Below are 14,340 nucleotides of genomic sequence, written 5' to 3'. Positions count from 1 at the left end.
GGTATCTATTTCTCCACCCTCCTGGATCTGAGCTGGCCCCGGGGCTTGCTTTGCAATGGAATGTGGCAGAAGGAACCTTGAATGTGTTCGGAAGTCTGCACAGAAGGTTCCTTTGGGAACCCCGAGACCAGACCGTGGGGCAACCCCAAAACAGCCTGCTGGAGGCTACTAAACCAAGTAGAAGAGAACCCAGGGCCTCGGCCCACTGGGAGCATCCAGCAGCCAGATGTGTGAATGAAGCCACTTGGAACCTCCCAGCCCAGTGGCCCCTCCAATGACTGACTCCAGAAGGGAATCACACTGCAAAAATTTTCTCCAGCCAATCCTCAGAATCACAAGAAATAATTAATTCTTTTCTTAAGCCACTAAGTTTTGGGGGCACTTTGTCACCCCACAAGAGATACTGAAATACATACCCTTTTGATGAAACAAACGCATTTTAGGTATTTATACCAAAAACAAAAACAAAAAGATAACCAATGATTTAGTTACAAAGGTGCTCTGTGAAGCATTGTTTACGATACAAAATATGAGCATGATCTTAGATTATCCAACAGCAGGAATTAGATAGAATATTATACAATCATTGCAAGGTTATTATTGAGGGGCACCTGGGTGGCCCATTTGGTTGAGCAGCTGAATCCTGATTTCGGCTCTGGTCATGGGATCAAGCCCCACATTGGGCTCCACATACGGAGTCTGCTGGAGGATTCTCTGTCTACCTCTCTCTCTGCCCCTCCCTGCTGCTCACGTACTCTCTCTCTCAAATCTTTAAAAAAGTTAGTATTGAGGTATCTTAATGGCAAGATTTCCAGAATTACTATTAATTAGAAAAACAAAATTTCTAAAAGTTATCCACGATCCCATTGGATTATGTGTATTTTAATTACATTTTGAGATGAAATCGGTGGGTCTAATTGATGTGCAACTTCAATTTGATATTGTTAGATTGCTCTCGAAGATGGATGTCACAGTTTCTCTTCCCACCAGCAGTGATGAGCCTTTCTGCTTCTCCGTGTCCCGGTCACGTCTCCCGGCCACCTGCTGACACACGTGAGAGGCAGGTCTGTCCACTCTCGGAGCCGATGTAAGTTAGAGCAAAGGTAGCTCCAACCTTGACTTCACTGAACAGGATTTCCTGGTTTCTCGGCCACCCAGAGACACCTTCCCCTGACCCATTTCTCACCCAAATAAAGGGGCCTGATTTACTCCTGGACTCCCTTCCAGAGAAGGAACATTCAGGTGCATCATGAAAAACCAGCAGGAAGCCAGGCGTCATGCCAGTGGGATGGGACTGCGGCTGGCAGCGGGGGAGTTGTCATGTGTCGACCCGGCACACCAGAAAAGGCTCAGTGAGTCTCGAACACAGTGATTAACTTCTCTTTAATCTCTGCATCACTGAGCAGCCCGGCCAACTGCTTAGCTTCCCCGGCAAGCTCTGCATGAGTCACTGATGTCTTACTGTGGATGTCCTACTGTGGCCTGAGCACATTGCATTTCAGGCAGGTGTGACTGTTCCTTTATGTGCCCTTGAGATACCCAGGGAATGAATAATGCCTGCTGTTCCCCTCCGACACTAACTAAATATTGAATCGACAATGCCTTTTTTTTTTTTAAAACAAAATAATATTGCTCTGGAGTCTTTTTTCTGCTCCATTTCTTTTCTTTTTTTCTGGCCACTGAATCAAGGCTGACAGTCCCTGGGATGTGGGGCAGCTCCTTAAGTAATAGGAAGTTTATTGACTCATGGGTTAATTGAGAAAATCATTTACCAAACCATATGTGGGCATGCTGTGCTAGCAACCCTTGAACTGCCATAAAGACTGGGACCCAGCTGTGGCCTGCTTAGCTCTTTCTTCTAATGTGGGTCAGTCCTTGAACTAGGACAGTCTGCAGGTGTTCCCTTTGTGCTCAGATAGACACTCAACTCTTAGCCCTCGAAAGAAAGAAGTCAGAACAAAGGCCTGCTTGGGCATGTTGGGGCACAGAAATCGGGGAGAGAAAACCCAAACCTTTATCGTGTAGCAGCTGCCTTGTACTCCTCTGACCGTATTATACAATCTGTTACATTCAATTAGAATCACAGAGATCCTGCCTCCCTTCCCTACGACGCTCTAGCTGTGTGTCTTTCAGCAAATCGCCTAACCTCTCTGAGCCTCTGTTTCTCATCCTCTCGGGGCCATTGTGAAGACGAAATGAGGTGAGGAATGGGGATGTGCGGTAGGCAGAATAATGACCCCAGACACACCCAGGTCCCAGGCTTCAGAACCTGTGAGCGTTCCCTCGTGTGGCAAGAGGGTGTGATTAAATTAAGGATTTTGAGCTGGGAGGGGATTATCCTGGATTCTCTGGGTTGATCCGGGATAATCACGGGGATCCTTCTAAGAGAGAGGCAGCAGAGGGGATGAGGCCATATAAGCAGAGACTGGAGGGATGTGACCCCGAGCCACGGAATGTCAGCACTTTCTGGAAGCTATGGGAGGCCAGGGACAGATTCGCCTCCAGGGCCCCTCCAACACCTTGACTCAGTGACACCTGAGCCCAGTGGGACGGATTTCACACTCTCGGCTTCCAGAACTGTAAGAGAATGTGTTTTAGGCCACTAAGTCGTGGTCATGTGTTACAGCAGCCAGGAGAAACTAATACGGGATGATGTGTGAATATAAAATCCTGCACACGTGGACAGATTTGCTGCGAGGTAGCCGGAGCCAGGTGAGGACAAAACGCGGAGGGTGTGCCTGACGAGCCAGCAAGGTGTCAGCCCGCAGGTGTCTATTTGCAGGGAGGGGAAGTGCCTCCACAAGGCCGTGCGTGGCTGTGTGGCTGGACTGATGTCTGCGGCCTAACCCTGACTGGTCACCCGGATTTAAGCGCCCATCCAGGGGCCAGAGACTCTGGACAGAGCCCAAGGAATTGTTTTCCAAGGGACTCGGACAGCATCATGGATAGAAACTGAGCTGCTTTGGGGCTTGGTGACAAGGCAGGAGATGGGGGGGGGTAAGGAGTAGCTCCCTAAATTCTGTATGCAGCATGGCGTGGCTGTAGTTCAACATGTTGTTGCCTGGCGTGTTCTGACACTCAAGGCTGCATCTCAGGACCACTGGCCCACCTCAGCCTTGACCTGGACAGTGGGGAAATGCCCCCTCTTGGGATTTTGCAGGCAGCTGGTGTCACTAAGAGATTCAAGCCAGGGATGTCTGGGTGGCTCAGCGGTTGAGCGGCTTAGGGTGTGATCCTGGAGTCCTGGGATCGAGTCCCACATCGGGCTCCCTGCATGGAGCCTGCTTCTCTCTCTGCCTCTCTCTCTCTGTGTCTCTCATGAATAAATAAAATCTTTAAAAAAAAAAAAAAAGATTCAAACCAAAGACCTAACATTTCCCCTGAAACTCCCCCAAAGGAATAATGCAATGAGCCCTTTTGGGAGATTGGGTGTTGGGACGAATGTGTGAGGTGCCTACCCACTGAGGAGGCCTTGGGACCCTCAGGCCCCTGCAAGGCCTGCCTGTGGGCATCCAGCAAAGCTGCTCTCCAGGACAGCTGTTCCCTGGATAACCCGCTGACCTATTTCAGAGCCACCCTTCCACTCCTAGTCCACGCCTCGTAGTTGGTAACGTGGCCTACGACTGGAACTCAAGTATGGCTCTCTGGGGATTCCTCTTCTGTCACGTGTATTCTGAGTCCACCTGGAGAGGCGTCAGTGTGACAACCAGGCAAGATGCTGGGTGTCACGGGGCTCCTCACACTCCGGGGATCTTGGAGAGTTTTGTTAACCCAGTAGCACCCTAGCGGATTGCAAAGGCGCTGTGACCTGGGGGCTGCCTTTTGCCCGGGGATTCGGTCAGCAGATCCTGAGTGGATGGGCCTCCGGCCTCGTCTATTGTCAGGGGACACTCACCTGCTTGGCTGTGCTCCTCGGCGGCCAGCCTGGGCACGCACCTCCTCTCTCTCCTGATCTGCAATCCCACCTTTCCTCCTGCCCCACCACAGCCCACAATCTACACGGCAGGCCAAACAACCCAAGTGGGGTATAAATCAGACCAGCTCAATCCTCCATGGCTGTAAAGCCCTCACTTGCATCCCAAATAGGACTTGGAAATAGATTTAGCAACAAAAATACAAGGTGTCCAGTTAAATCTGAATTCTGAATAAATGCATAATTTTTTTTTTTAGTATAAGCATGTCTCAAAATGAATCTGAAATTCAAATTTAACTGGGCATGCCGTATTTTATACAGCAACTCTCACTGAATACAAAGAATGCAATCTTGACTCTTCACCTCGAGGGACAGGATCCTGGGGGCCCCCCACGTTTGCCTACCTCGGGGACCTTGTATTATGTCCTCGCTCACTCCACATGCCCACCACATTAGGCTTCCTCCCTCTGCTTAAACACAGTGAAGACTTTCCCTACTCTGAGCCTTTGTACATTCTGTTCCTCTGCCTGGAACAGTCTTCCCAGATCCTCACACAGATGGCCTCTGCTTATCACTCCGGTCTCAGCTCCCACTCACCCCCTTGGGGTGGCTTCCCCCAACCCGTCCAGGTGCTCTCTGCTGCATATTTTCTTCCTGCCGTGCACCTAAGTTCACTGCTCACTGGTCTGGAAAATCTCACAAGCTAGCCAAGTGAAAAGGCACAGGAAGCCCATGAAGTGATTTTCCATCAGGATGGCCTGAGTGAGGGTCAGTGGAAAGCTCTGGAAGTCAACCTAGTTCTCCTGCCACACTTCTGTTTACTCTTCTCTTGGGGTGCTGGAGAGACAGGGGTAGGAGAGTGAGGAAGAAGCAGGAGAGGCTGCTCCTCTGAGTCCTCTTCCTGCTACCTTTTCCCTCCTGGTCCTGTTTCGTAGCATCCTTCTGCTGGGCCTCTGCGCTGCCTGTGATCTCTTCTGAAGCCTGGCTCCTCTGGCCAAGTGTCAAGATACTTCGGAAAGTTCCTCCTGGTCCCCTGGTGTTTAGGAAAATCTCACAAAAGTGTCTTAGCCTTGCGGTAAGCCTACCCCCCTGGACACCTTTCTCAGAACAGGATGTCCTGAATCATTCTAGAATTTCAAGATCTGTAGTACCATGAAGGGGATGAGGGGTGGAGGGGAGCCAGAGAAACACTTTACGTAGGGACATCTCCTTCTGGAAGTCAACAGCCAGTGCTCAAAATCCCAAATGTTGTTGATCTTCGCGTATCTCCAAGGCCTTCAGACGTAATGCTTGGCTGTGGTGGAACCAGTTTTTATTTTTGTCTCCCCAATCCACCTCAGACTGGCACTTCTATAAAATACAATTCTGAATGAATGACTAGAAAAACAAAGACTTACAAAATACAACCTCCACGACTGTGCATTTGTATGTTGCAACATCAAAATGCCATGTGCACTTCTAAATGCTGACTGTCCCTTCTGTACATATCCCACTGAGGAGGGTGATAAATGTCTGTGCACGGAGCACACTTAGAGTACACGGTACAGGTCAATGATCAGCTCAGTTAAGGTAAGAATCCTGAAAGTGTTCTTTGTTCTTTGGTATGTGAATCTACGGCCAGAGACTTTCTCAGTCAACAAAAGGAAAGCAGCCCTGATGGTTTATTATTCACTCAGGCCTCGTTATGGGGGAAAGGGAACTTTCTCCAACAGCTGAAGGATCCCCAAAGCCCCCATCTCTCTGGCAGGAGACAGAGGTGGCTTTGCTTGGTTTGGTTATTCAGAACTGCCAAGAAAGGGAGGAAGCAGCAACTCACACCTTGAGGGGAACTGGAGGTGGGTTTGGTTCAGAGATGGTGAGGATGGGCCTTGTCTACTCCCCCATCTGCAGGGAAGCTGGTTCAAGTAAAGGAGTCTTTGAGCCACATTTGCTTTAAGATTCTGTTGGGATGAATGCGCCAAAGTCAAAGTCATGACCACTCTTACAAGAAAACCCAGCGGGAGTAAACCTAAACTTACAAAGTGGTTATTGGTCATTAGGATGGCTCAAGTGTTTCCTATGTGTCATGCACAGTGCTGAGAGCTCTCAAGGGCTTATCCCCATTATCCTATTAGGTTTTTCCCGTCATTATAATGGTCACTTTACAGATCAAGGATCTGGCTGGAAGGAGCCAGAGTGCCCTGCCCAGGAGGTGCAGCTGGTGAATGGCAGAGCTGGGATTTGAACACAGACCGTCTGACTTCAAAGCACCTTTTCCCAGTGCATCACATCACCTTCTAGATCCATTAGAGAGATTAATTACGACTTTGTGGGAAAAGATTCCCGGGCGCGAGCCTCCCCAGAGTCAACGGTAACTTCTGTGCGTGTCCCTGTGATGCTAGGGTGAGAACAGAACCACATTTTGAGCAGTGGTTCTCAAACTCCAGTGTGCCAGCAGCAGATTCACCCAGGGGGCTGCTTATAACACAGTGCTGGGCTCTTCCCCGCCAACAGTGGGATTCAGGGAGGTGAGAACAGAGGATTTGCATTCCTAACAGGCAGCAGGTGATGCTGAGGCTCCCCATTGGAGAGACAGGTGGGTCTAAGTGCTGACATGTTGTCTGAATAGGGGGATTGTTCCCTCGGTGAGGCATACTGGGGAGGCGGGAGGCCAGTGACATCTGTCCACTCCAGGGGCTTCCCACCACCCCTTTCTTCTTGAGGACTTGCCTTTTATTCTAAAGCACCAGACAGGGGATCCCTGGGTGGCCCAGCTGGAGTCCTGGGATCGAGTCCCATGTCAGGCTCCCTGCATGGAGCCTGCTTCTCCCTCTGCCTGTGCCTCTGCCTCTCTCTCTCATTCTCTCTGTGGGTGTGTCTCTCATCTCTCATGAATAAATAAATAAAATCTTAAAAAAAAAAAAAGCACCAGACAGTCTAATTGAGCCCAGTCCTAACAGTGAGCTTGGGAGTAACAAGGCTCAAGAGCATATGGCCTCATTGGAGAAATTGCACAACGGCGCCCTGGCCAGTGGCAGACACACCATAGGTGTTTGCTAAATGCCCAGGTCGATTCTCCCCAGTTGACAAATCCTGTGACTTCCAGTGTATCGCCTGGGTGGGAGGAAGAATCGGTGATACTTTTCTTCCTCCCCGATCACCTTGCTTAAGTATCTTCAGAATTGGAGATGTACTGGCCCAGCCCAGAAGTGACAAGGGGAGGCAATCAGAAAATGAGCATCCAAAAGGAAATGGAAATTTCATGCCAGGAAGTCATGAAATCCATTCAACACCCCTTCTGCTCAGAGAGGCTGTCAATGCACTGGAACCAGTTCCGCACGGAGTGGGTGCACACTGCATTCTGTCCCGCACTAACTCCGGCGACAGCCTGAAACGTGACCTGCTTCTGTGGGCTGGGGCCAACATGAGAGGCGGGACGGGCAGGACTATTTTAAGATCATCTTGGGCTCAATCTGGCTTTCAGAGGTTCCACTCCCTGACACATCAAAATGAAAACTCAGCCCATTCCACGTTAAAGAGAGTCAATTTTCCTGTAAATTGCAAAAGGGCTCTTACAATTTTACCTTTGAAATTCCTTGGCTATGCAAAGCATTTAACGTATAATAACTGCCTATAATTTCTTAGCAATCGTGTATATCTGGAAACTTTTTGTGAAGTGAAAGAACTCTAGTCTGTTATTTTTCAATGTCATGAAATTCAAACTCTCAACTTCACAACTAAGTTGACAAAATATTACATTTTATGTGGACATTTGACAAACATTTGTTAATGATAATATTGTCATTTTCTTATTTTTGAGCTAATAGACTTTTTTCTTGGTTTTAATTGTCTTCAAAGGCTCATAGGTCCAGGTGCTGTCTTTTTTGCACCTGGAAATATGCCATTTTTTGCACCTGGTAATATGCCATTTCATAGGCTTTTGGGCAGTTCTTTCCACAAGCAACTGTCCTGGGTGCCTCTCCTGTGAATATCTGCATGGCTCATTCATTCACCTCCTCCAAGTGTGTACACACGTCACCTTCTCCAAGAGGCCAACCCTGACCACACCCTCCCTTCCTTGACATCACTAATTCCTTTTACTTGAAGTGACTTTGTCATCTTTAATGTACCATATAATTACTCATTTATTATGTCCATTGTTCATTATCTGTCCCTCCCACCCCACCTCCACCTACCCCACCTAAGTTGGGGGGGGTAGGTCTTTTAAAGTTTAAAAGAACTAGAACTGGATCTTTGTTTTTTCACTGATATATCCCAAGTATCTAGAAGAGATACTCTATAAATACCTGTTGAATAAAAATATGCAACAGGGGCACCTGAGTGCCTCAGTCATTAAGCCTCTGTCTTTGGCTCTGGTCATGATCTCAGGGTCCCGATATCAAGCCCCACATTGGACTCCCAGCTCAGTGGGGAGCCTGTTCCTCCCTCTCCAACTCCCCCTGCTATGCTCTCTCTGTGTCAAATAAATAAAATCTTAAAAAAAAGAGAGAGAGAGAGATTTATTTATTTATTTTAGAGGGGGCAGGGAGGGGCAGAGGGAGAGAGAATCCTCAAGCAGACTCCCCACTGAGTACGGAGCCCAATGAAGCCCAATGAAGCCCAATGAAGCCCAATGCTAGGTTCTATCTCATAGCCCTGAGATCATGACCTGAGTTGAAATCGAGTTAGATGCTTAACTGACTGAGCTACCAAGGGGCCCCAAAGTCTTTCTATAAAAACCAAAACCCTTCAAAACTTGCTTACCTCTTGGCTGGTATTCCACAGTGTGCAATTTATTAACAGGACAAAGTACATAAAGATATTTAAATATGATTTTTCAGTCTAGCACTATTTATTAGGAAAAGCTGGGTAATAGTCAAATCGTCCATTAATAGGGGATTGCACAAGCAAATTACAGGCCATCCATTCAACAGAACCTGATGAGGTAGGTCTGCACTTATGGACATGGGAAAAGATGTACAGGTCATGTTGCTGAGTTAAAAAAAGAAAAAGAAAAAAAAAGGACATAGACATGCTTTTCTGTGTCCTTCCCACTAAGCATAGAGAAAAACCCTGAATATGAGATATAAAATAAACATGAGCAGATTTTGTATGGTGGAGAGAAGACAAACAGGCTAGAGACCTCAGGAGCCACATGAGTTCCCTGGTCTTGTTTAATTTATTCAGGTTTTTAAAGATTTTATTTCTAAGTAATCTCTATACCTGCTGTGGGGCTCGAACTTATAACCCCGACGTCAAGAGCCACGTGCTCTACCTACTAAGGCAGCCAGGTGCTCCTGTTTTATTTTTTTGTTTTTGCTTTTTGCCTCACATATTCTAGTCTGCGTATCGGAGAAGCCGGCAACTCAGAAACTCCCATGGGTGGCAGCCCAAAAAGGCCCAAGAGAAGCCTGTGCTGGAGAGCCAAAAAGCCAGGAGAGGGGCCTACTTAGCAAAATAGAAACCTCTTGAACAATGACCGCTCCACTTGAGCCCAACATCCCAGAAAAACCTGCAGCCTCACCTCCACTCCAGCCCGCAGAGGCTAAGTAGAGAACTCCACTTTCTCCATCACCTGACTGCAACGAGATGCTCTAACCCCTCACTCCCGGGGGGTTGTCAGAACAGGCCAGGTGGGAAGATGGGACCTGTAGTAACAAGCCTGTCCTCCCAGTGTTGGTGCAGAACACCCAGGGAGCCTGGACTTGTCTGCCCTCCAGAAATTGCAAGGTACCTGTAGCCCTGTCCTCACTGGGGCAGTGTCAGGGGAGGCATAGTGGGACGCTAAGACTTTTACTGCTGCTTGGTAGTAACAAGGCCACCTCCCTACCTCAGTGTTAGTAGAGACAACGTGGGAAGCAAAACGAGCATCCCTGCCCCTTACAGCCAGAGTGGTATCGGCTGAGGCCTAAAGGAGAGCTAGAACTTCCAGCCCTGCCTGGCAATAGCAGGAACACTTCCTGCTCTGGTGTTCGTGAGACCAAGTAGAGAGCCTGGAATGTCATCCCTATGCAGAAGTAACAAGGTGGCCTCTTGCCACTTCCCAGGGTGGCATCACAGAAGGCCTGCTAAATCACGAGAGTGAAACATGATTCACTCCAGAATATCCTATGTCCAGGTTTTAAAAATCACTCCTCAGGGCAGCCCGGGTGGCTGGTTTAGCGCCTGTCTTCGGCCCAGGGCCTGATCCTGGAGACCCAGGATCAAGTCCCAACTTGGGCTCCCTGCGTGGAGCCTGCTTCTCCCTCTGCCTGTGTCTCTGCCTCTCTCTCTCTGTGTGTGTGTCTCTATGAGTAAACAAAATCTTTAAAAAGAAAAAAATAATAAAATAAATAAAAGGGTTCTGAAAAGACCCATCCATTTGGCCTTGGCAATGAGGGGTGGTGATAGCATGTACTGTGGCTCACTGGATGGATGTGTGGCTCAGGGCTTTAGCCACAGGAAGGGTACTTGTCACCTTCTTTGTGGTGGTAGCCCCTCTGAGGAGCTCAATAGGCAGCAATCGCCTCTCTGGTAAATAAACCAGAGGCCTGGACAATCACCCTACCTGGCTCTCACACCCCTCTCCACCATGCCCTTGAGAATACCCTTAACTCCATTCATTTCAGATTCCCACTTAAACTGGAAGTTTCTAAATTTTGAGTAGAAAAGAAATCATAGAGATTGTGCTGTTTTTATGGACTGGTGCATATTAAATATTCCAACCAGCAACAACAATGCTGGTACAATAATAATTTTTTTTGAGTCCCAGTGTGCTAAAGAATGAAATCACCGACCCTTAACATACCCTGGAAGGTCCCCTTTCAAGTAAGTAATTTTGATAGCTAGAAGCTAGACTCAAGGACATTTTTTTCCCTAGTTTTGATAAGCAAGGATCTGTTTCGGTCTTCCCAATGAGGAATTTGTTCACGCAGGATTATAATATGAGAATGAACTGGTGAGTGTGTGTTTCCATGGTGTGGCTGGAAATGCAGGCTTCGCTCTTCTACTTCCTAGGTCCGTGAGCTCTAGTATCCTCATCTGTAAAATGGGAGAAACACCTGCCAGGGCTGTTGTAAGCTCTAAATGAGACAACATACATAAAACAGGGTTTAAAACTAGATCAAAAACAGCGTCTGGCCCATATGGTTGTTCGCTTTGGTCCACTTACCTGTGTGCCCATTAGCAAGAGAGGGGGTTAACAGTCTATGGCTCTTTCATTGCCTTGAAGAAATCGTGAGAGGCTAGATGCCAAAAGGTCTTGAGTGGGGAATCAGGCAGTAGGTGAATGGCCAGCTGGCAGACCTGAGTGATTTTTGCAAGATGCTAATGAGACTTTTAATTTAATGGAAAGTGAGTCTGGGCTTGAACCTGAGAGCCCTATAGAGAAGGGTGGGGAGTTTCGAGAGACTTCGGGCTTTTTCATGCTCTGCTGTTTCACTACCAGCCTACCCTGGGCCAGACTCTTTCCCTCTCTGAACCTCTTTATCTGTCAAAGGGTTGACAGAGGCTAGCACTGCCTGGCTGCCTCGGAGCCTGGTTGTGACGCCAGCAGTGTGTAAGTTTCCTTAGTCAGGGGGCCTTCGCAGAGGCATCTTTGTTCCTTGCCACAAGGGTGATGCTGTGACTGACAGAGCCGTCTCCTGATCCACAGGCTTACAACTGGCAGGGAAGGGCCGGCTGTGCCCCCACCTCTCTCCAGATCCCCTCTTTCTGGAATTCTAACCCACATCCTAGCTTGCTTATGCCAGTTGCATCTTCTCCAGTGAGGAAAACAATGCCATTTGGAGGCAGGAGGTCAGAGATTGCTGAGGATACACCCCTTTGCCAGGGCAAGCCTGAGCTTGCCCACCGGCTGCTCAGAGTGGGTACTTTCCCTAGACCACAGACTCCCCGATGCATTCATTCTTGTCAGCAAGATAGGCCCAGATGCTCTTTCCCAAATGATGCTTCTCTCCAGGAACCTGGTTACCCTGGTTACCTGGCAGGGGCAACTGTCTCCTGCTAAGGGAAGGTCTTCAAAGTAACCAGTGCTTTACTCAGACCAGATAGGCCAGGGGGAAGAGGTGGGCCTCTGGGCCAAAGGAGAACAGTCATTTAGTACCATATCCCTCATCACTCACTAGTGATTTGCTTACTCCTTCCATTGTTCATTCACTCAGGCATTCATTTGATTTTATTCTTTCACCAGTTTGGTCATTTGCTCATTGATTCACTCATTTACTCAAACATTCATCTATCCACCAATCCACCCATCTATCCTTCCATCCCTCCACCCTCTATCCCTTCACCTTGCCATCCACCTCTCCATCCACCCCTTTATTTGGTAGGTCAGTAATTAAATTAGCCAGGCAATCGATAGACACATATGAACTCCTCTGTTCAAACTACTGTCATTCTCTGGCAGGGCATTAACATCCAGGGCCAGGCTACTATGTGCTAGGCACGGTGCCGATCTCTTAACATACTTGATCTTCACATTAATCCCAGAGGCAGGTACTAAGCTCCCCACATACAGAAGAGGAGAATAAGCCCAGAGAGACTGGGTGACCTCTCTAGAGACAGTCAACAAGTAGGAGACAAAGCTAGGGTCCTAGCCCCGGTCTTCCAGTCACTGTAGCCCATACCTTTTCCAGCTTTTGTTTAACATCACTGTTTCCAGAGTGCTTTTACATTCCCTTCACACTTACCACAAGCCTGGGAGATGTGGCCACCTTGTACAAATGAGCAAAGTGTGGCTCGGAGAGGTTGAGTGAGATGCTGAAGACCACAAGCTGCTAAGGACAGCGTCTGAACTTGAATTCAGGTGGCCTCACTGTAAAGAGGTCTGTTCTTTCTACAGCATGTGTGCTCTGCGAATTAGCCACATGGGGCAGCAAGATCTGAGTGGCTCTGGCCACTGGGTATTTAGAAAAGAGCTCTGAGTTCTGGGAAGGGAGCATTGAATGGGTGTTGGGGGGGCAGAGAAGGATTTCTGAAGGAGGAATTAATCAAGCCAGGCCTGGAAGGATAGGGGAAAATGTCACCAGGTAGAGAGCACTCCAGTGGGACAGAGGTACAGAGAGTGTTTAGGAGTTTGGCTAGAGCAGAAAGCTTGTGATAGGCAAAGGAAGGAGATGAGGCTAGAATATAGTGTGTGTGTGTGTGTGGGGGGGGGGTCTTCCCTTCTTCCCTTCCAGACAGACTCCTCAAAGAGTTCAGAAGGACTTTTCTAACTCACAAATCTGATTGTACCCTCTCTTATTTGAAAGCCTTCAATTTTCCTTTTCATTTCTGCCATGATCAAGTCTACACTTTGTGTCTGACTTACCAGCCCTTTGTCCCCCATCACTCTGCCTGGGCACCCACCCTACCCACCAGCAGTCCTGCTCACAGGGCATCCTACCTCTGACATGCCTGTGTGGGTGCTTGGATATGCTAGCTTCTCCCAGCAATGACTCAGGAGCAACTTTTGTTTCAAGGAACCGCATGGGCAGGCCCGCCACTCCCTGGCTGGCCTCCTGCATCCAAAACAAACAGTCTGGCGGGCAGCATGTGGGCACCAAAACGAAGTGGGGGAGGGCATTTCAGGATAACCAGGAGAGCTTCCAGAGAAAAGCCTCTTTGTTGTTAGAAAATGAAGATGATGAATCCTGGAATGGGGCTGGGGAGAAAGGGGTGGGTAGCTTCTCCAATGGCCCAGTAGACGCAATCATGATAGCTACTATTGAGCACTGCTGTGCACTGAGCCCCATCCTCACAATCTCTGTACAGCAGAGGGATCACTTGGCCAATGAGGAAACTGAAGCTCAGAACACTTGAGTGACTGGTTCAAAGTTACCCAGCCAGCAGGCAGTAGATTTGAACTCAGATCTGTCTGGCACCAACAGTATCCCCTTGCTACAGTATCATGCGACAAAAAGCTTAAATCACGGAGATGTGATCATTTAGGTATTTGTAAAAGTAGCTTTTCTAAACAATGTTGGTCGTCTGTCTATGACAAAGAGCCTGAATCAATCAAGGGGTGATAATGCAGAGACTGAGCTTTCTGAATAGTGTTGTTGGTTTGCCATATTGGATGCAGAACTATATTTGTTGACATTTGATTGACTTAAGTGAAAGACAAGAAAGAAACCAGCTTCCTAGGCAGATCCAAGTGCTCCACTGGAAAGGCGGCGGCAACCATGAGGGACCAGAACCATGTGGCAGTGTTCAAGATGGCATTCTGGGCCATGCCAGGACATGGCAGTCCCTGGTCTTTCAGAGCTGGGCCCACCAATCTCCCAGCAATGACTCAGGAGCAACTTTTGTTTCAAGGAACCATTCTCCCAGGCGCCTGAGCCCATGTCCAAGACAGGTGCTATGTGGGGCTCAGCATCTGGAGGTAAGCCTGGAGACTTGGGATTAAGTCACCAGGAATGAGTCTTGAGTAGCTGTATACCACGTTCATGCCCAATCTGTCCAACTGACTTCTTGTCAGGCTGTCCTTC

At 48.4% G+C, this 14,340-nt stretch overlaps 1 protein-coding gene across 1 annotated transcript in view; it reads left to right on the top strand.

Annotated features, from left to right (window-relative positions):
- BTBD16 (BTB domain containing 16) overlaps window positions 1-3,323 on the top strand; it is a 55,246-nt gene extending 51,923 nt beyond the window's left edge. Inside the window, exon 17 of the mRNA XM_077877352.1 lies at window positions 949-3,323. Within this exon, the coding sequence (XP_077733478.1) occupies window positions 949-996 (48 nt within the window). The 3' untranslated portion in view covers window positions 997-3,323. The remainder of the gene's footprint in view (window positions 1-948) is intronic.
- The last annotated feature ends 11,017 nt before the right edge of the window (window positions 3,324-14,340 follow it).

The sequence above is a fragment of the Canis aureus genome, chromosome 29 (genome assembly GCF_053574225.1).
Source record: "Canis aureus isolate CA01 chromosome 29, VMU_Caureus_v.1.0, whole genome shotgun sequence".
Taxonomy (NCBI): domain Eukaryota; kingdom Metazoa; phylum Chordata; class Mammalia; order Carnivora; family Canidae; genus Canis; species Canis aureus.
Note: the sequence above shows the minus strand (reverse complement) of the source record. Positions and strands in the feature narration are given on the sequence as shown.